The 23593-nt window shown below is 43.9% G+C and overlaps 1 protein-coding gene across 1 annotated transcript in view; it reads right to left on the bottom strand.

Annotated features, from left to right (window-relative positions):
* Window positions 1-23290, bottom strand: part of LOC126262652 (integrin alpha-PS3-like) — a 440796-nt gene extending 417506 nt beyond the window's left edge. The window contains exons 1-3 of the mRNA XM_049959421.1: window positions 23060-23290; window positions 7393-7493; window positions 110-192 (exon numbers count right to left, since the gene is read on the bottom strand). Of these exons, the coding sequence (XP_049815378.1) occupies window positions 110-192; window positions 7393-7493; window positions 23060-23229 (354 nt within the window). The 5' untranslated portion in view covers window positions 23230-23290. The remainder of the gene's footprint in view (window positions 1-109; window positions 193-7392; window positions 7494-23059) is intronic.
* Between the last annotated feature and the right edge of the window lie 303 nt (window positions 23291-23593).

The following is a 23593-nucleotide window of genomic DNA, read 5'->3' as shown; positions in this document are numbered from 1 at the left end:
GCCGAAGTGGCGTCAAATCGAAAGACCTGCACCAGGCGAACGGTCTACCCGACGGGAGGCCCTAGCCACACGACTAAGGAAGACACACAAGAAGTCTTGAAAAACTTACCACAATTCCTTTCCCGGACCGTTGAACATCCACGGCACTGCCAATCCAAGCGTCGTCTTTCAGTATGTCCCGTTCCTGTTCAACTGGCAAAACCAAAAACTGATTATAAGCAAGAAATCTATTTTAACAGTGTATCTGGCAGCAAAGACAGTATCACAGAAAGAAAACAAAAACTGTATCATTAATCATGACAACTTTACGTCACGTATTTGGTCGAAGACTGGTCAGTTGAAAATTAAAGAAGACAGAATGAATCGTATATGAAGAGAACTACGATCACTTACTAATGTGTAAGACGAGGTCCTATCAGCGTTTTCCTCTCTTTTGACCTGATGACGACGGCGATGTATCTTAGCACTGACTACACGAGGGACAGAATATTTCGGGGAGCAATCTCGATGAACGCATTCACAACTCATGAACTTTGGTGGGAATTGGGTACAAGATCTGCACATCAAGGGCAATGGCTTCTCCGATGTGTACAGTTGGATTAAGGGAAGTTGAATCTATGAGGCAGACTGGGTGGGGTGGGGGTGGGGTGGGAGGTAGGGGACATGAAAGGGGTCCGGCGCCCAAACAACCTCAAATCTGTGGAGTGTTTCTCGAAGCATTCTGATGCAACTCGGGAGTGTGGTGTTGCTAAATACGCTGATAGCCTGTGCAGGTAGCCTGAGATATGTTGTAGCAAAATGCACAAGATTCGACAGTAAGTTCATATATCATACGCCAGTGAAAGATGATGTCAGATGACCAGGAGCATCATTTTTTTCCATGGATGCTGCTCTCAAACGAAACCGCCTTCGGAATCTCATAATCCGCTTCTCGAATAGTGTCAATGGGGTAGTAAGTTTAACGTCCTCATGTTACAAACTGAACACTGTCGATATTGTAACCTCCCTTCTGACTACAGAGAGCTATGAGACTTAAGACATTGTCGAACCGAGCGGCTCTCAGGAATAAAACGTAACTGGTAAAACTCTAGCGACGAAAATGTCTTTCATCACTAGGATTCGAGTTTCATGTCTAGCACCATCACACTAATGTGCGTTAGTGAGCTTATTGCTGTAACCAGTAACCATTGCTACCGTGTCATTTCATTGATGCAGACAGGGGGGTGCAGCCCAATAAATGGGTGGAATACTTTTTAATGTCAGCCTTCCGAAAAGACACGGTGCAACTTAGCTAAGTGTGCGATCCACTTTCATGGTGGATGCCAACACTTCGTTAAATTTCTTAACTCCTCAGTTCCTCAATGTGAGAGGAGAAACCTTTGATCACAGATATGGGGTGTTTGAAAGAGTATTCATTGTGGGTCTCCATCTGGCCGGCTGGTTGAATCGTTCAGTATCTACACTCATGCTCATAAATTAAGGATAATGCTGATACATGGTGAAACAACGCTCTGGTGGGCGGTTTGTGGGCTTAAATCACCTCGGGGTATGACCACGTGGTGCATTTGACCTACGGTCGTCGCTCTGTGGCGCTGGCAGCAGTCCACATACGCAGAGGTGTGTTCGTACATGTCAGAGTACGGTGCAGTGAGTAAGTGCGCACACGTTTTCAGACGTACTAATGCTGACTGTGTGTTGAAAATGGCTCAAAGAACACATATTGATGACGCTATGAGGGGTAGAATACTAGGGCGACAGGAGGCTGGTCAAACACAGCAGGTCATAGCACGTGTGCCACGAAGTGTGATCTCGAGATTATGGCAACTATTCCAGCAGACAGGAAACGTGTCCAGGCGCTACAGTATGGGACGTCCACAGTGTACAACACCACAAGAAGACCGATATCTCACCATCAGTGCCCGCAGACGGCCACGAAGTATTGCAGGTAGCCTTGCTCGGGACCTTACCGCAGCCACTGGAACAGTTGTCTCCAGACACACAGTCTACAGAGTACTGAACAGACATGGTTTATTCGCCCAGAGACCTGCAAGGTGCATTCCACTGACCCCTGGTCACAGGAGAGCCCGTAAAGCCTGGTGTCAAGAACACAGTACATAGTCATTGGAATAGTAGTCCCAGGGTACGTTTCCGACGGGTTTTCATCTGGCGTGAACCAGGAACCAGATACAACCCCTTGATGACCTAGAAAGGGGCCTGTATGGAGGTCGTGGCTTGATGGTGTGGGGTGGGGTTATGATTGGTACGCGTACACCCCTGCATGTCTTTGACAGAGGAGCTGTCACAGGTCAGGTGTATCGGGACGTCATTTTGCGCCAGTATGTCCGCCTTTCAAGGGTGCAGTGGATCCCACCTTCCTCCTGATGGATGATAATGCACGGCCCCACCGAGCTGGCATCGTGGAGGCGTACCTTGAAACAGAAGATATCAGGCGAATGGAGTGGCCTGCCTGTTCTCCAGACCTAAACCCCATCGAGCATGTCTGGGATGCTCTCGGTCGACGTATCGCTGCACGTCTTCAAACCCCTAGGACACTTCAGGAGCTCCGACAGGCACTGGTGTAAGAATGGGAGGCTATAGCGCAGCAGCTGCTCGACTACCTGATCCAGAGTATGCCTGTGTACGTATGCATGGTGATCATATCCCATACTGATGTCGGGGTACATGCGCAGAGAACAGTGGCGTTTTGTAGCACAGGTGTTTTGGGAAGGTTTTCTCAACTTATCACCAATACCATAGACTTACAGATATGTGTCGTGTGTGTTCCCTATGTGCCTATGCCATTAGCGCCAGTTCTGTGTAGTGCCACGTTGTGTGGCACCACATTCTGCAATTATCCTTAATTTATGAGCATGAGTGTAGTTTCGTGGGACCTTCAGAAGTGACAGTGGCCCGATGTTGGACGGCATGGGCTCGCAGGCATACTCTTCGCCAAGGATCCTGTCGGCCACGTCTGGCCGTCACAAGAGAGGATCGCCGTACTGTGCACCATGCACATCGTAACCCCGTCACATTTGCGTCTGCCGTACGGGAACGAGAAATGGACTCCCTGCAACATTCCGTGTCATCCAGCACCATTCGTTAGACACTATCAGCAGCCAGACTAGGAAATTACCGTCCGAAGCATAGGCTACCATTAGCACCACAACACAAACGGCTGTGCTTGGAGTGGTGCCGTGACCGGGAAGCATGGACTGCTGACGAATGGTGGTGCACTGTGTTCAGAGATGAATCATGGTTTTACGCCAACCTGGATTAGGCCTGTCATCGTCGGAGAGTATGGTGGCGACATGGGGAGAGGTCCAGCGTTTCGGTGTCGTGGTGTGGGGAGCCCATTGGGTACTACACTGAAGAGCCAAAGAAACTGATACAGCTACCTAATATCGAGTAGGGCCCTTCCGAGCACGCAGAAGTACTGCAACACGACTTGGCATGGATTCTATTAATGTCTGAAGTAGTGATGGAGGGAACTGACACCACGAAACCTTGCAGGGCTCTCCATAAATCCGTAAGAGTACGAGGGGGTGGAGATTTCTTCTGAACAGCACGTTGCAAGGCATCCCAGATATGCTCAATAACATTCATATCTCGGAAGTTTGGTGGCCAGCGGAAGTGTTTAAACTCAGAAGAGTGTTCCTGGAGCTACACTGTAGCAATTCTGGACGTATGGGGTGTCGCATTGTCCTGCTGGAATTGCCCAAGTCCGTCGGAATGCACACTGGACATGAATGGGTGCAGGTGATCAGACAGGATGATCACGTACGTGTCAACTGTCAGAGTCGTATCTAGACGTATCAGGGGTCCCATATCACTCCAACTGCACACGCCCCGCACCATTACAGCGCCTCCACTAATTGGAACAGTCCCCTCCTGATATGCACGGTCTATGGATTCATGATGTTGTCTCCATACCCATACAATTTGAAACGAGACTTGTCCGACCAGGCAACATGTTTACAGTCATAAACAGCCCAATATCGGCGTATGCGGGCCCAAGCGAGGCGTATAGCTTTGTGTCGTACCGTGATCAAAGATACACGAGTCTGCCTTCGGATCCAAAAGCCCCTATCGATGGTGTTTCGTTGAATAGTTCGCACATTGACACTTGTTCATGGCCCAGCACTGAAACCTGCAGCAATTTGCGGAAGGATTGAACTTCTGTCACGTTGAACGATTTTCTTCAGTTGTCGTTTGTCCCGTTCTTGCAGGATCTTTTCCCGGCCACAGCGATGTCGGAAATTTGATGTTTTACCGGATTCTTGATATTCGCGGTACACTCGTGAAATCGTCATGCGGGAAAATCCCAACTTGATCGCTACCTCGGAGATGGTGTACCCCATCGCTCGCGCGCCGACTGTAACACAGCGTTCAAACTCACTTAAATCTTAATAACCCGCCATAGTAGCAGCAGTAAACCGATTTAACAACTGCGCCAGACACTGTTGTCTTATACACGCGTCGCAAACCGCAGCGCGGTATTCTGCCTGTTTGCATATCACTGTCTTTGAATACACATTCCTATACCAGTTTCTTTGGCGCCTCAGTGTACTTCAGGTGACAGCTCGAAGTGATTGACGAAACTCTGACGGCGCTACGGTATGTTACGGACATCCTGCATCTTCACGTTATCTCTCACATGCCAGTATATTTAAGCCACAGGAAAATGCTCTTCCATTCATGACACGTGTTTTTATGAAGCGTCTGCGTTTTCTTAAGGTAATCACGTGGCCAGCAAGATTTCCAGATGTGTCTCCGACAGAACATGTGTGCCTCCAGCTCGGACGTCAATTAAGTCCCAGTGCCAGTATCCTGGATATCAAGGATCAGTTACAATATTTGTAAACCAGTTTGCGTCAGAATAGTACACAACGGCTTTGTGACACCATTTCCAATCGAACCTGTACGTACATCTACGCCAGAAGACGTGCAACGTCATACTGACGCGTTGTATCACACTGCCAAGTTCTTTGCAGATTTGACTCGATTCTGTAATCACCGAAATAATGTCACATACCGTCTCCATTCACGAAGTTTCCTCCTCAGCTTGTGGGTGCTTCACATTTTTTGCTGTGCAGTGTATTTGTTCAGTCCCACAAGACGTTTGTAACATATTACCTCAAAAGCAATATGTTGGACTAGACACCAGATTGTTAAAATTATTTCAGTGTTTGGTTCATCTTACGCACGTAAAAATCGTGCAATTGATGGGAATGCCAGAGTTGTGGCCAGAAACATCTGCTCTCGCTGGGCCCAAGTGCAGAACAGAAAAAAAATCACGGCCAGGACAGGTGTTTATGACGTGTGCAGAATACTGTAACGAGGAGCTACTGGTACCGAAAGAAAGTGTACCCTCACCGTAAATCAAACATTTATATGTGCTAGGAAAATGGAGGGTGACTAAAAAAAGCGCTATTTTCTACAGCACCGCTGCGATATTGAAATACAGTCTACATACTCAGCTTGATAGTAAGTATATAACCGTATGTAACCAAGTTGTATGAAAGCCCGAAACAAATGAAACCGTAATGAAAGTACAAACAAGTGACTTGTTCAAGTCATTTAACACATAGCCACACTCTTCAACCAACAGTGTCATGGATGGAATAATGGTTGGACAGTTTCACAGTTTCGTATGTGCATAAATGATGTTTATAGCTGACTCTTCAACACTTGTGTAAATTAAATTGAAACATCATGAAACAAATGCAATTACAGGGGAGTTACCGAACTGCGAAAGGATTAGGTAAATGATGAGAGTGAGTTGCAAAGTAGCACTTCTAATAGCCTTTGCGGGTAGGTGTTTTGCTTCAGTCTGTTTCAGTTCTGCAGTATTCAGTGGTGTTTATTTGCTACTGAAAAATTCCCACTATCTTCAAGGACACAGAACAAGCCGTGTAGAAGGTCTGCAACATTCCCTCAAATTGGAATACTGCTCAGTGAGAATATCAGATGCTCTTTTTGCATTTCCAGCATGCTGGGTTCATGAGATGTCGGGATAGCAACTTGTGTTAAATATTTTGGTGTAGGAAACAACCAAAGTTGCTAAATTCAGCTCTTTTTATTCAAGTGATGACCGGTTTCGGGTATCAGATACCATTCTCAAATCATCCAAACAGAAAAATGGTATTTTCCGCGATAGCATGCAAACCATGTTGATATTGTACATGCTTGCGTCTGAGTCAAGTTTTTCAGTGATCATTGGCAAGACAAACATACGAGTATTTTATGTTTCCCCTACCAATGGTCACCGAAAAACCTGATTTGCTGCACACCCGTCTTCGGACTGAAGCCCACGACAGCAGCAACAACAAAACAACATATATTCCATAGTAAATTTTCGCATTTGAAGGCAGTACCTTTTTCGACTAAATCGTCGCACATTTGTATGAGATTTTTGAACCTAGAAATCCTAGATGTAGTAGTGACCTGAGTGTGTGAAGAAGCAGTATTCTGAGTTTTCTCCTTTTCTTTACCTTCATTCTCCTGACATTTTATTAGCTATCTTTCTGCTGGTCCTCGTTTTTATAATTAACAGCCGCAGATTATATTAAACAAAATTCTGATATGTTATACAATCGTTCTTTAGTCCAGTTATACATCTAATATTGCGTTGTAGAATAAGTTTTCGGATTGAGAGGTTTAGACAAATTGGCATGTAGAATTTGGGGGCATCGACAACGGATGACAAATACATTACATCTACTTGCACATGGGTATCTGTATCTACATATCGCAAGCTACCTCATGGATTGTGCCGCAGGATACTGAAGGGTATCACTGCGGTTCCCCCTTTCCTGTTCCAGTTGCAAATGCTGCGCGGAAAGAATGGTTGTTAGAACGCCTGCGTGTGAGCGCCATTTTCTCTAATTTCCCCTTCATGCTCTTTCCGCGAGATACGCATAGCAGAAACCACTACATTGATTGACTCTTCAAGGAACGTACGCCCTCGAAATTTTGATAGTAAACCAAACCGTAATGCACAACGCCTACGTCGTACCGTCTGCCATTGGATCTGGGCTGGCATCTCCGTGACTTTTTCGCGCTTATTTAAGCGAACCAGTGACGAAATGCGCGACTCTTACTCGAAGAGGGTGACAGTGCATACAGCCGCCGCTCCTGTTTAACTACATAGATTTGGACAAACACCCCGTATAAGTCAAAGAAAAACCTGCGTCGCTTGACATGAGTAAACACGTTTCCCCTCCTTTATCCCTTTTCATCTGCCCGCTACCAAGAACTGCCCCTCTTTCGAACGTGTTACTCTAAATTGCAATAGGTTACAAATAAAAGGACATTATCTTCACAACGAATTGTACAAGAGCAAAAGGCACATTGCCATGAGAGTTGTCTCTGCTTTGAAAAGGAACTCCTCACCTGTGGCATTAGAAATGACGATGGGGTCACACTGGAGGTCTTCCAGTGAGCACGCGAAGACAGCGCCCATACCACCGTACCGTGGCGCCGACACCACCAACCTGTCAGACAGATCAACACACATAGTTCATATGTCTGTGCGCCAAAACTGTACGTCTCACCATGCTCTAAGCAGCTTCAACGCCAATGGACACATACGAACAGTACACATAGCCGCAAGTCCCCAGCCTTAATTTCACCAGTGTAGCTTGCGTCTCCCCAAAACCAAAACTATTACTTTCCTATGTCTTTGAACACCATGCACTTCAGTTCGCCTTCCATATCCGTCTTCCCTTGTCTGTGCATCCTGATAAATTCTCCCATCTTCCCAATTTCTCAGACATCTTCTCAAATCCCAGACGGTTTGAGGATTATACCTTGCAGTATAGAATTCCAATGGTATTTTGTAGCATTATTCGCAAAGTACACACTGCTCTCAGCAAACAGCATTCACGATCGAGATATTATGGACCTAATGCCCTGCTGTTCGTTAATTTTGTATACGTCCCTGTTCTTTCCTACACAGAGTACTCAAAACTGATGTGCCAGGAAACACTGAACTCCATTTACAGTGACTGCTACCTTTTACACTACTGGCCATTAAAATTGCTACGCCACGAAGATGACGTGCTACAGACCGACAGGAAGAAGATGCTGTTATATGCAAATGACTAGATTTTCAGAGCATTTACACAAGGTTGGCGAAAGTGGCGACACCTACAACGTGCTGACATGAGGAAAGTTTCCAACCGATTTCTCATACACAAACAGCAGTTGACCGGAGTTGCCTGGTGAAACGTTATTGTGATGCTTCGTGCAAGGAGGATAAATGCGTACCATCACGTTTCCGACATTGATAAAAATCATATTGTAGGCTATCGCGATTGCGGTTTATCGTATCGCGACATTGCTGCTCGCGTTGGTCGAGATCCAATGACTGTTAGCAGGATATGGAATCTATGAGTTCAGGAGGGTAATACGGAACGCCGTGCTGGATCCCAACGGCCTCGTATCACTAGAAGTCGAGATGACAGGCATCTTATCCGCATGGCTGTAACGGATCGCGCATGCTCGTCTCGATTCCTGAGTCAACAGATGGGGACGTTTGCAAGACGCAACCACCTGCACGAACAGTTCGACGACATTTGCAGCAGCATGGACTATCAGCTCGGAGACCATGGCTGCGGTTACCATTGACGCTGCATCACAGACAGGAGCGCCTGCGATGATGTACTCAACAACGAACCTGGGTGCACAAATGTCAAAACGTCATTTTTTCGGATGAATCCAGGTTCTGTTTACAGCATCATGACGGTCGCATCCGTGTTTGGCGACATCGCGGTGAACGCACATTGGAAGCGTGTATTCGTCATCGCCATACTGGCGTATCACCCGGCGTGATAGTATGGGGTGCCATTGGTTACACGTCTCGGTCACCTCTTGTTGGCATTTACGGCACTTTGAACAGTGGGCGTTACATTTCAGATGTGTTACGAACCGTGGCTCTACCCTTCATTCGATCCCTGCGAAACCCTACATTTCAGAAGGATAATGCACGACCGCATGTTGCAGGTCCTGTACGGGCCTTTCTGGATACAGAAAATGTTCGACTGCTGCCTTGGCCAGCACATTCTCCAGCTCTCTCAACAACTGAAAACGTCTGGTCAATGGTGGCCCAGCAACTGGCTCGTCACAGTAGGCCAGTCACTACTCTTGATGAACTTTGGTATCGTGTTGAAGCTGCATGGGCAGCTGTACCTGTACACGCCACCCAAGATCTGTTTGACTCAATGTCGAGGCGTATCAAGGCCATTATTACGGCCAGAGGTGGTTGTTCTGGGTACTGATTTCTCAGGATCTATGCACCCAAACCGTGTGAAAATGTAATCACATGTCAGTTCTAGTATAATATATTTGTCCAATGAATACCCGTTTATCATCTGCATTTCTTCTTGGTGTAGCAATTTTAATGGCCAGTAGTGTACTATTTCTATTTTCCCAGGCGTAGGTAAATTTTGGATGCTAAACTGTATTCTAAGTTGCAGTCAGATACGTCGTCATCGTCTGGGGCAGTGGGAGAGCCACTCCAACTCAACTGTCATCGTGCAAGTGATTCTTGCATTTCTGTTAGTGTTTACCAAAGTGCTCCCTCCCCATCCCACTCTGCTGGGACATGTCTTTGGACCCTCTGGGGGAGAAATAAACGTTTCATTACGCATCTAATTTCCTTTTGAATTCTTCGCCTTTTCGACAATTTTGATTTCGTTCAGAAATGGTTCAAATGGCTCTGAGCACTACGGGACGTAACATCTGAGGTCATCAGTCCCCTAGAACTTAGAACTACTTAAACCTAACTAACCTAAGGAGATCACACACATCCATGCCCGACGCAGGATTCGAACCTGCGACCGTAGCGGTCGCACGGCTCCAGACTGAAGCGCCTAGAACCGCTCGGCCACTGCGGCCGGCTTGATTTCATCGTCCGTCCTCCTCCCTCTCCCACTGCGGCCGGTTTGACTTCATCGTCCGTCCTCCTCCCTCTCCTCCTACACTGCGTTAACAGTTTCATCCCTGCACAAGTATCGTACTCAATATAATCTATGTCATGTTTAATGCATTATAAGTCAAAGTAGTCCCATAGTCAAGGAAAGAGCAATTACTGCCGTTATAGCCAAGGTCCTAGTGGAGATGATTTACCGTTACCTTCCTTCGACCTGGCATGAGGTGTCGAGTGCGTAGCTGTGTCGTCTACGTGAATGTGACGATCTGCGTGTACGCTGTAGTGTTGAGTCATTGTTGTTACAGATAAAGGGAAGCGAGAGGCTGAAACCCGGTGTCAGCACCTGGCTTACTCCTCTCGAATAGCACGAAGGAGGCCGCCCCGCTTAACGTCCCCAGGCGACGAACAGATCAGTATCACCAGTGTACGGAGGTGTTTGAATTTAATCAAGGACGTTAGCGCCAAGACTAGTGATCAGCTTTACGCCAAGACCTCTCCTCACGTTGCTGGCCAAGTACTGGGAGTGAAAATGTTCCACCAGCAAGATTCGAACTGGTCTACTCCGAGTCGAGCGCCGCCGCGTTAAGGGAGAATACGCTGGTGCTTACTTCACTACTGACCATTAAAACTGCAACACAATGAAGGCTGTATGCAACGAATATCAAACTGGCACGAAGAGTACTACATTCTTGTATATACAAACGATTAGCATTTCAACGCATCTGCACAAAGTGGCTAGGAGACCGTCTTCTACATTTTCTATACAAGGAAAGATTGCACGGTTGGTTTGACAGCAAGAGACACATGTTAGAAGATCGTGTTATTCACAGTGCAAGAAGGAGAAAAGTCTAGTAACGTGTGTCGGAGTACAACAGCATCAGGATCGTTGGTCTTTTGGGGCAGCTGTTTGTTTTTCTGCGATATTTCCTCTCGCATTAGCCGGGATCTCACTACTGTCATTCGAATGCTGAATCGATAGGTTGAGGGTAGCCGTACTCAACACCACACAGGTTCTCAACAACCCCACAACACCGACAGGACAGACGTGTCTTCAGTGAAACGGGGCTTATTTGCTATTCACAATATATATAAATGACCTTGTGGATAACATCGGAAGTTCACTGAGGCTTTTTGCGGATGATGCTGTAGTATATCGAGAGGTTGTAACAATGGAAAATTGTACTGGAATGCAGGAGGATCTGCAACGAATTGACGCATGGTGCATGGAATGGAAATTGAATCTCAATGTAGACAAGCGAATACATAGAAAGAAAGATCTTTTATCATTTAGCTACAATATATCAGGTCAGCAACTGGAAGCAGTTAATTCCATAAATTATCTGGGAGTAGGCATTAGGAGTGATTTAAAATGGAATGACCATATAAAATTAATTGTCGGTAAAGCAGATGCCAGACTGAGATTCATTGGAATAACCCTAAGGAAATGCAGTCCGAAAACAAAGGAAGTAGGTTACAGTACACTTGTTCGCCCACTGCTTGAATACTGCTCACCGGTGTGGGATCCGTACCAGATAGGGTTGATAGAAGAGATAGAGAAGATCCAACGGAGAGCAGCGCGCTTCGTTACAGGAGCATTTAGTAATCGCGAAAGCGTTACGGAGATGATAGATAAACTCCAGTGGAAGACTCTGCAAGAGAGACGCTCAGTAGCTCGGTACGGGCTTTTGTTGAAGTTTCGAGAACATACCTCCACCGAGGAATCAAGCAGTATATTGCTCCCTCCTACGTATATCCCGCGAAAAGACCATGATGATAAAATCAGAGAGATTAGAGCCCACACAGAGGCATACCGACAATCTTTCTTTCCACGAACAATATGAGACTGGAATAGAAGGGAGAACCGATAGAGGTACTCGAGGTACCCTCCGCCGCACACCGTCAGATGGCTTGCGGAGTATGGATTTAGATGTAGATGTAGAAGACAAACATCCACATGGACAGTGTGACTACGTTCACCAACCAATGACTGTCAACAATGTGATCATTGTTGTGGCTTCTCTTGACGCTCCAGCACAGAGAGGCACACCGAAAATAGTGCTCCCAACGATACCAGTGGGCGCAGCAGCACCACCATGTCGTCTTTTCAGACGAGTCCCGGCTCTGCATATAGTATCTTGATGGATGTATCCATATGGAGAGATTTCGAGGAGAACGACTATTGCCAGATTGATCCGTCATCGTCATATGAGACTGTAAGGGCCGATCAAACAGTTTCTACCTGAGGCGCTGCTGCAGCCAATACGATGCGGGTATATAGGCACCGACATGAAGGCAAGGGATTAGTGGGGCATTCGTATCTTTCCGACATGCATGTGGTAAATGCAAAAACTTGAACTATGGCTCTTGTTATTACCAAATGCGTTCAAAGAGGGCCAACGTACTGTTAATCTTTTCTTGGCTGCCGAAGGACAAACATCGATATACATCCGTAGGAGAATGAAAAATGTGTATGGGGCAGCGTGTCTGTCGAAAACCACCACTGTGGAATGGTGCTCCAAGTTCCACACTGGTCGCGATTCGATACAAGACACAACACTTTCCTTGAGCATGTTGTTGCAAGAAGTAACAGATTTTTCACACAACAGAACGCGGTCTTTTATGGAGCGGGTATCTTCAACCACCAGGTTGAAGATACCCGTCTGATAAAACACTGTGTTCTGCTGTTCGACTTGTCAACAATGTGTGGAACGATAACATAACACGACCTAGGCTACAAATATGTAACTTAAGTATTCTGATATGGTTATGTCACATTTTATTGTATTTTAATTAATTTTATTATTCATTTATATTAGTTAATGATTTAAAAAAATTCTACCACTGGGCATATGATTGTATGCAGTACATTTGAGTGTTGTGATGCATGGCCTATTACTACTGTGTGGTACGTGTTTATGAATAACAGCGTATACATTTGTTCATCTATTATGCAATATTCGAGTAAAACAGTGGAAACTATTAAGAACAGCATGACATAGGCAAAAGCATACTTGCCCTAATGTTACATATAGTTATAATGATATATACGTCCTTTTGAGCCACTTACATAGTTAACATAGATACCTGTCAATTGTTAAAGTATGTTCTATATATTTTATAATAGTACATTTGTTCTACTCATTGTACAGGGGCCTGAAGAAGGCATCAATGTAATGCCGAAACTGGTAGCATATAAGAAGTTGATAAAATAGATTTCTGTAATACATACGGCTGTTGGTAAATTATTGTATTAAGAAATACGTGCCAGCCGTTGTCTCACCGTCCATAATGGATCGACAAAGATACTATATAAGGGGCGATCAAAACGTTTCCGTTTAAGGGCGCTGCTGCAGCATATACGCAAAGTAGGGCTAGGGCGACTACAATGGGAGTATAACAGCACCGATTTGTGGGCAGGGTGGTAGTGTGATATTCGTATCTTTCCGAGGTGCATGTGGTAAATGCAGAAACGTGAAACGGCGACGTTATTACCAAACACGTCCAAATAGGACCAACATGCTGCTATTCTTTTTTCTGGCTGCCCAAGAACAAATATTGACAGACATCCATTAGAGAATAAAGAATGTGTAGGGTCAGCCTGTCTGTCGAAAGCCACCGTTGTGGAATGGTGCGTCAAGTTCCATGCTGGTCGCTGTTCGACACAAGACGGCGGTCGATCTGGGAGGCCAGCCTCAACTGGGAGGCTCTAGTGGACGACACTCGAGTACCTGCCATACAGACCTGATTTCTTCTCACGCAAATATGATGCCTTAGGTTTCTTCAAAAAGCCCTTGAAGAGTTGACAATTTCTGTTGGGCGACGATATGCGGCAAGCTGTTACGGACTTCTTCATGCAGCAGGATAGGGTGTGTCACCAAATGGGTATCTTCAGACTGGTGGGCTGTAGGATGGTTACCTCAATGCTAATGGCTATTTTGCCTAGTTGGCATACCGCTTTGGGACTATATGGCCTTCGAAAAGAAACTCTTTGACTGCCCCTTGTATTCTGATTACAAATAAATTTGTTTATATTTGCAGATATTTTTCCTCAGTTGTTACTTCAATTATGTTTTATCATGTAGATAAGAAAAAATTCCGACTTTTGCAACTGAATATTTAATTTGTGTGTACCAAATGTATATCAGTTATTCATGCTAGGCATCTTCAGTGGTCTGTAGTATAAAGAAAAATATTCAATCCTCAAAATATTTGTAATTAAATAATTTTATTTATATTATAGACCACTGACCATGCCTTGAATGAATAGGTAAGACATGTCTGGTATGCACAAGTAAAACATTCAATTGTAAAACAGAAAATTTTTCTTGTCTTTATAATAATTGTCGTCGGAATGATGCCCGTGGTGGACTAATTTCTTTTAAACAATAAACGCCTTGTCTGCATCACGATTTATTTCTTAGTGCTTTTCAACAAGAATTTCGTAACCGTTTTCCTCATATCCCAGTTGAATGGTGTTTTGATTTTACCTCCGACGAGGATTGCCACTCTCTATACATACTTTGTTTTCCTCATATGACACTGTCTAAGCAGCAGTGTCGATATCGAGAACGACTGCTAAAGAATCAGTTAACAACACAGAATCAGACAATGTACCACTGCTATTCGGCCATCTCTCACAAGCAACCCCTTGAGTTCAATCTTTAGTAAGGCTCATTTTAAAGTGTTGTGTTAACAATTATCACAGGAAAAATATTAAATGCTAATGACTCACCATGTGAATCGGAAAAGTGATAGAAAATCAGTCTCTGGGAGCTGCAAAGATCAACCCCTTATGGGATGTACGTATTACACTTCACAAAATGGACATCGTCGACATTCAAGTAATGTTCAAAACAAACCATTAACTTGCACCATGAAGAACGAATGAACAATGGCAAGCCACAGTGGCCTCAAAGGTTCACACCATCAGGAATGAAGGTATCTCTTTGGAAGTTACAAATCGTGTAGGACATTCAGCTAGTTATCCACTCTTAAAGAATTCATACAGAATCATATTGCTGTAAGAGGGTGATGAGAACTGAAGAAGCGTGATAGCATGCCAACGAATGCGAAACAGACTGTCGTGGAAACTTCCTGGCAAATTAAAACCGTGTGCCGGACCGAGACTCGAACTCCTGCCAGGAAGTTTTATATCAGCGCACACTCCGCTGCAGAGTGAAAATCTCAGCCGGCCGGGGTGGCCGAGCGGTTCTAGGCGCTACAGTCTGCAACCGCTCGACCGCTACGGTCGCAGGTTCGAATCCTGCCTCGGGCATGGCTGTGTGTGATGTCCTTAGGTTAGTTAGGTGTAAGTAGTTCTAAGTTCTAGGGGACTGATGACCTCAGAAGTTAAGTCCCATAGTGCTCAGAGCCATTTGAACCATTTTTTTTAAAATCTCATCTAGACTGTCGTGGAGCTTATCGTGAAACTGGCTACCCTTCGAGGCGTAGCTGCAGATAGTGCGATAATGTGTTTTATAGGCAAGGAAAAAACAAACATCCAGGGGCTGAATTTATACAGCGGTTGCAAGTGATATGAATTACAATATCATACTCTTTTCAGGAGGGATATTTTCCTGTAAAGGAGTATTATTTTTATACGCAAACCAGAAATCAAGCAAAAGCAAGACATTTTGACCAGTTATTGACCAAAAACAATGTTCAAACCACAGTTGTAGTTCTCTTGCGCCAGTTTCCCACTCTTGCTTGTTGTATCGTAAATATTCCCTACCGCCCTTGCAAGATCACACACACGAGAAAGGATCGTAGGGTGCAGAGCACCTCCAGCTTCTCGCAAGTCAATAAATAACTCTCCAGGCCATTTACCATCCAGAATAACAGTCGGCGTAGTTGTGTACGAATGCGCTAAGGCATTGATGTTAGTTGATCTTGATACAACTCTCTTGATACACCTAATTTCAGGGTTCCTTTCAGGTGCATTTCTGTTTCAAATCCTGACTGGTTGGATTTGATAACAAATTGTTTACTGCGCGATGGGGTAAGTTTTTTATCTCATCCATAAATTTTCGGGCCGATTCCACCGTTTGCCGCGCATCGTCAAGTTGATGTTTTGTTTGAAATTTCGTTGTTTGACGTCTTCCTATTCTGTAGTACTGTTTGAAGTTAGGCAACCAACCAATGCCTTCCTTGAAATCACTGTAATTTATGTCGCGCGCAATTTGATGTGTATAACTTAATTGGTCGCTATCATCCACATCCTATGAATTGTATTGAGCATCCTTCAAACGCGCAAACACCAGTTTTTGTAACAAGTGCGCCTTGTCCTCACTTGAATATCTCTCGTTTTTCTTAAGCACTACACAGTCATATTGCTAAGGACTTATTCTAAAGCTGTTCACATTTTTTTTTTTTTTTTACTACGCTGCGGATTATTTTCCATGTACGTAGTTGTGTTTACTACCCGTTCCTTAGATAACGATTGTCCAAGTTTCACTGGAGATGGGATTTGTGGCTCCCTGTCCGACAAAATTGATGAACTATATGACTCGACACCTGTTTCAGCACAACTTCTACTTGTTACGCACATATCGTCAGCATTGCACTCCTCAAGTACATTTTACGTACAGTCGAACGCATACGACACCAAACATTCCACTGATTTATCTTGCAGAAACGTTAATATTTCATTTGCCATTTCTTTCTCATTCTGCGAAATTCCTTGGGTTCCTTTGTGACGAAATGTCAACTTTGACAACTGTAGTTGTAGATATAATGCAATGTTTGCTTCGTTTATCGTTGTCATTGCTCTACTTCGTATCAACACCAGTAGCACCATAGTAATGTTGTGAGTTACTCGTCAACTATGCAGTTCAATTGCGCTCCGTAGCCTCATGCTGTGTTCACCACTGGATACTGCTAGTTCTGCCCTCTGTTGCCATTAGCAGCCAATACTGTGGTTGCATGATACACAATATGTGGGGCGTCTAATCCCGCAAACATCATTGACCTTCTGCGACATCGCAGTCAAGGGATTCCTTGTCAGAGCCAATATGGCTGCTGCCCCTACATAGACGTAATCTGTCATTGTGAATTACTCAAATTTATATTTATGTTATTGCTACGACACATTTTAATGTCAGTTAGGACTAGTTTTCTTTTTGTGTCCTTAGATTTGAGCTGAGATTTTTTTTTTTTTTGTTATTTACATTTAAACAGTGATTTACCCTTATTTTCTACTAGTTATTATTAAAGTTGATGAAAGTACATGGCTATAAACAGCTACAGTGGTCTGCTGCCTATACTACCACTACATTTACTGAACTGTAATTTATTTTAGGCTAAAGTATGGTTTTATTTCCCGGATTGACATTCCGCCTCATAATTCAAAATGTATTACATTGATAAAATTTATGGAACTATTTTTGGACAGGCAGAAACCGTGATGGGCGGTGCATGTGCCGTGTACTGAACGGTGGCCTATATAGGACGTCGACTTGCAACCTGGCGTCAGTTCTCAGCGGGACTCATCAGCAGAAGCAACATTTTCCTGAAGACGGCGACTAGTTGGATCGCCGAAATATCGAGTCAAGTTGATTTTAGGATCCGGCAGCAAACCCGAAGAGACTTTCAAGACTATATTTCGACAAAACTGTTAAATCGCTATTTTGAATATTTATTTCCTTCAAGTCCGTTAAGGTGTTTAGAATTTATTAATTTTTAATCTCTCAAGTCAACAGGTATTTTCCATTCTTACATCTACAATATCTTTAGTACTATTTTGTTAATAAGAGGTTGCTCAGACACACCTTTGAATATCATTTCTACCTCTCATTTTATGTTCTTGCCTAACCAGTAACTATAATGTCTATATTTGAAACGAATTTTCGGGCACTGACTCCGAGTTATGGCTGTGCTTCACACTACCAGCGCCCTGCAACGGCCAAGTAGCAAGGTTTTATCTAGTGGCAGTAACCCTCCAGGCTACTTGTGTCGTCCTGTTAGCCAGCTTACTTCATGGCCTCTCGTTACCGCCCATTGCAGAAGATTGGAGTGTCTGCTATTCCATTCGCTACCTCCTCACGAGTACAAAGAAGGGCAGCTCGTTTTGTACTATCGCGAAATAGGGGAGATAGTGTCTCAGACATGATATGTGAATTGGAGTGGCAATCATTAAAACAACGGCTTTTTTCGTTGCGACAGGATCCTCTCACGAAATTTCAATCACCAGTTTTCTCCTCCGATTGCGAAAACCTTCTGTTGGTACCCACCTACATAGGGTGAAATGATCATTACGATAAAATAAGAGAAATCAGGGCTCGCACAGAAAAACTTAAGCGCTCGTAGTTCCCGCGTGCCGTTCGAGAGTGGAACGGTAGAGAGACAGCTTGAAGATGGTTCATTGAACCCTCTGCCAGGCACTTTATTGTGAATAGCAGAGTAATCACGTAGATGTAGATGTAGTGATGTTCGCCTATGCCCACTCCCCCACCCACCACACTCTGTCACTTGTGAAAACAGCGGACGTCTAGCCACACCTGCCCGTAAGGGTGACCATACACAGGCCGACTGGTCATCCAAGCTGTTCGCCAAATGGGTCTTCCCTGACCCAGTCGCCTGTATATAGATGAAAGCTCGCGGTTGGATCCATGGTGTAGGTGCAATGGTTAACCAGCGAACCGCTGCTTAAGGCCTCCTCACGTAGACTGACAGGTTCACTGACCCACTCTCTGAGGAGACAGCTCTGATCACTCGCCTGTATGTGGTCAATGGACTCATGGTTGAGTCTGTGGTTCGCCACTTCCTCCAGCGAGCTTCTTCCTGCTTAACCCGACCGCCACCTACCAGCCCACACTTCGTCAGCGCAGGTGGCCAGGTTCTACCAAGAGCTCACCGATGTACACACACAGTCGGACAGGTCGCAGCTATGGTTGGCGAGCAGCACTGCTACCTGACAAAACACACACTGTCAGCAGTAGCAGCTTTATTGGCTTGAGACGGTTCACTGTGACAGTTGGTCGTGGTTGGATGTATGGTTGTATGAGCGGCGTGTCGGTGGCAGCCTTAGGCGATTGAAATTGTTTGGGTGACAGTTTTGTGGACTTGTAAAATTTTGTGCAGGAGTTCTTAAAACTTAGAAAAGTTTCGACTGTTAGTCGTTGTCTCTAACTGTGAGCAGCTACAACGTCTGGACTCAAAAATGTTGCAGTGGATAACTATGTAACTATAGTGTTTGTGCAGAATTGCATTTGAACCTTTAAATTTTTAGGCGTTACTGTCTTGGGCTCACTGTGTGCAGAGGAATTTGGGCTTCTAAAACTTTTTGATAGTTAGCTTCAAGAACTTTGGCACTGAAAGTAATGTTGTGCGCCACACTTAATACTTTCAAAAATAAGAGGGACTCTGTCTGTCATTGCGTTTCTTCTACGATCTTAAAGGTTTAGTAATTTTTTTATTCCTAAACATTAGCTAGCTGGTGTAGAAAAAAATTATATTTTTCGCCACTGACCACAATTCTATATGCAATTAAAAATTATTAAGAAGTTAACAGAACTGTCTGTTCGGTAATGCGATAGGCATGTGACGATTCCCCATAGTCGAGAAGACGTAACAAGATTCCTAACAGCTCCCACTACTGTTGGCAGCTTTCACGAAGCACTAATGGCTGTGGGCGAATACAGTAGCCGTCTACAGAGTTGTCACAAAACGTAGATGTTGCCATAGAAACATTTACAAAATCTCGTTACGTTACTGGTTGAGGTTCACCCATGAAGCTGCTGCGCTAAGCCCACTGCAGTTGTCAGCGATCAACTAAAGCCGCTCAACTATAGACATCAATGTAGCCAACAAAATTTAAATCGGCTACGCATCTAAACCCATTGACTTGCCAGGACTCTAAAGATATTGAAGAGGGGCAAGTACTTCGCAACCTATCCGAAGGAGCAAAACCGACATTCAGCCACGTCAGTTAGGGAAGCTAACTGCAGAACTAGCGATACACAATAAGACACTATACATGGACAAAATGTGTATTTATTCACGCTACATTTTGAAGATGTAAACAGATTACTCATGTCATGAATCATTTAGATCTCACATGAACAATATGAATGAAAAAGCAAACAGCGTGAGATCAACAGCAGGAGGGAGGAACTGAAACGCTTTGACAGGTTCTATAGAAACATCGCAGGCAACGAAGGCATGAAACGAGAATTAGTAAAAGCAACTTCAAAACTTTTCTGACCTATGATACTACACATATAATTCACAAAAACTGAATATTTCAGACAGTGGTGCAAATAAAACACAAATTACTAGTGTTACAACACATTTCTCTATCCCTCTACAGAGCAGATTTGAGCATATGGAGAATACTGCCTCTGGCTGGTGCAAGCTAAACGATAGAGGGTTATTTTCCGAAATGAGGCAAAGAAAATCAAACTGTACTACCATAAGTGCAAACACTGTACTGCGAAGTGAAATCTTTTCCTTTGTGTTCCATCATGCGCTACGGATGGCTCCGAGCACTATGCGACTTAACTTCTGAGGTCATCAGTCGCCTAGAACTTAGAACTAATTAAACCTAACTAACCTAAGGACATCACACACATCCATGCCCGAGGCAGGATTCGAACCTGCGACCGTAGCGGTCACTCGGTTCCAGACTGAAGCGCCTAGAACCGCACGGCCACTCCGACCGGCTGCTACATGTTGGTGGCAGCCCAATCATCATTCAAATGACTCAGCACTCCTTATCATTCTCATTCAAACATTGAAAATTCTACAACCCAAGTTATCACAGCGGGTATTTACATCCTTCATAATTTAGTTATGAGCATTAGCCTGTTATCTAAGGCTTGTCAATATGTCGAGGGTTCCGTTTACTAGTACTACAGACATCATGAGAGGCTATAAATATTTCGTTCGCTCAGCAATCCCAATTTTTATATGTAACTCCGCAACGCCCAGATCTTGATGTCGTCTGATGGGTGTCAAAGCTCACGAAGTCATGCTGTTGTGTGTTATGATGCCTGTATTGTAAAAGAGTGGTGCCATTAGCCATATTCAGCTCCAGGCCCACAATTTGTTTACTTTCAGTTCTTTTCTGCTAAAGTTGTTTCTGTGTCTTCGAATTGCTGTGGTCTCAATGTACATCCACGAGTATTGGTTCAAATGGCTCTGAGCACTATGGGACTCAACATCTGTGGTCATAAGTCCCCTAGAACTTAGAACTACTTAAACCTAACCAACCTAAGGACATCACACACATCCATGCCCGAGGCAGGATTCGAACCTACGACCGTAGCGGCCGCGCGGTTCCACACTGAAGCGCCTAGAACCGCTCGGCCACAGCGGCTGGCACGAGTATTAATGACTGAGCTTTTATTGCAGAATTAGGGATCAAAATTGGTGGCTGTGTGGTATCAAGGTGATATCCTGACAAACAAATGTGTTACACCACGGCTTAATGCCCATGTAACATGTAACTAAAATCACCATGGTTGATAATCATTTCGTCAACTGACTCCAGCAGTTCCAAGACACAATGTGTGTAAGACAATATTAACGCTATCTGGAAATGTAATTTTAATCTGAAGTGAGCATTCATTGAAAGGATCGTCAGCGAAAGGCAAAAATATGAATACAAAAACATGAAACAAACAGTATGACTGAGTGTCCAGTAAACATATTTTGTGGTGAACTGAATAACTTGATCCAGTCAAGTAATCATTTCTGCGCACTAGCAGGCTGCTTTCAAATCATGTTATATGAACGACGACTAGGAGTACAAATGTGAAGGCCAGATATCACGAAGACACTGCCCATATGTATACTTGCCGTTACTGCGGTACCATGGCCGTCCACAGAAATTTCTCTTACAAGGGGCGACATTTTAAAAGTACTATTTTTTCTGTAATTAATTCGGAGACTTCGAAAATGTATTGTGACCCAAGAAATAAATCTGACAGAAGGTACACAAAGCTTATTGTAAGCTAAACGACTCATAATGTTCCACTCAATTTGTGCCAGTACAGAATATTATACTCAAGACAGATTACTTCCATATCCAAAACGTAAGCAAATTTCATTATCACGAGCAAAATGCGTCTTTTAATATTATTAATAAATACATAAAAATAAACAATTTTGTGTTAATTATCTCAATAACATCCTCACGTGATTCAGTCAACCAGATCGGGTGACCTAGGAAATGCAGTTATAAAACTGTCTCGAAAGAGATTTCTTCTATTCATACATCAATAGTGTTGGGTTGTAATGTAAATTTATAAAAAAGGTGCAATAGACACAAAGAACTAAGAAAAAAATCCTTTTGGATATCAGCAAAAATAACGAGAAAATCATAGGTCTGATCAAAAGTCTTCATAGTGGGTAAATAGGATATAACTTTAAAAACGCCCGTACAACTTTGTTGCCATCTACAGCGCTTTGCTTTTAAGATGCCTCACTTCTTACCTTGTTAATGGATGTATAACGTTGTTTTTATGCATTCTACTTTTTGATATTGGCAGTCATAATTAAAGTTCAACAAAATGTCTTTTGAAAGGTATATTTTGGAGTTTTTTTGGTAAAGAATAACCCACGATCAGCATTCAGCTAGAGGGAATGTAGGGTAGATTACCAACGCTAAGTATACGGTTTAATAAAATCACGGAATGTCAGTTCTGTAAATACATGAGGACTCTGCAATGAATTAATAGTTTTGTGTCCTAGATCCCCAGAAGGGCCCTTCCCCAGATGGCGGCCATGTCTGGAACCCAGAAGTTTAGACTATTCGACGAAACACAACGCACTTTTTCTGAAATTCTTTAAAACTGCTAATATGTATGTAAAAGTAAACAACGAACAATAGCTATAAGAAAGTATTCTTTCTTAGTTTAAGACTAATTGGCGCTAACAACCGCACCACCAGCAACCAACTCAATCAGTGACCAGAAGCATGATAAATATGAAATTCTGAAAGCTGAACTGTATTACTGAGTTATTTCTTACCAAGTCAAATGCATTGCAAAAATAGTACACATTTCTGTTACACATATAGCCACAACATAAGTACAACATCACACTGAACTTTAGAAATACGTTTATAGTTTTTGATTTGTGTTTCCAGATTGATGTAGAATATGCTGCGCTTATAAATAAAATACTCACGTTTTCGGAGTGTCTGCCGAACGAAAAGCCACAGCATATCCAAAATAGCTGGAGTCACTGGAAATAACAGTCTGCGCATCTGCTGGAAATGTTACGGCATGCTGTTCATCTAAATTAAATGACAGAACGCCATGAACAAAGATCAACAGTACCAGTTGGTTCGCCGGCATTTTAGACACAGTGCAGTCACAAATCAGACGCAGATTCGTTTGAAATGTTCTCGCACATGGCGCGCCGAGCACGAGACTGGAGCAGCGGGCTCGCTGTTCGGCTGATTATCTCTTGATACCTGCCACTTTATCTGTTTACAACGCCGTCTTTCAGTGAATCGGCGGCTGTACTCACCTTCTGACACCCGGTCTGTGCGTAAAATGATCGAACTTAACCAGTATACAGGGTGTTGATAGTGCTCTGGGTAAAGTTACAAAACGCCTGGTATGAAGTTGTAGATAAAAACAGCAGGACACAGGAAAGACTAGCATGGATAGGTGCATCAAAACTGTCTTCGAAGCAGATGAGTAGTGTAAAGAGAAG

Source organism: Schistocerca nitens, chromosome 6, assembly GCF_023898315.1.
Source record: "Schistocerca nitens isolate TAMUIC-IGC-003100 chromosome 6, iqSchNite1.1, whole genome shotgun sequence".
NCBI classification, from domain to species: domain Eukaryota; kingdom Metazoa; phylum Arthropoda; class Insecta; order Orthoptera; family Acrididae; genus Schistocerca; species Schistocerca nitens.
The sequence above is the reverse complement of the archived record's forward strand: the minus strand, read 5'-3'. Positions and strand labels throughout refer to the sequence as shown.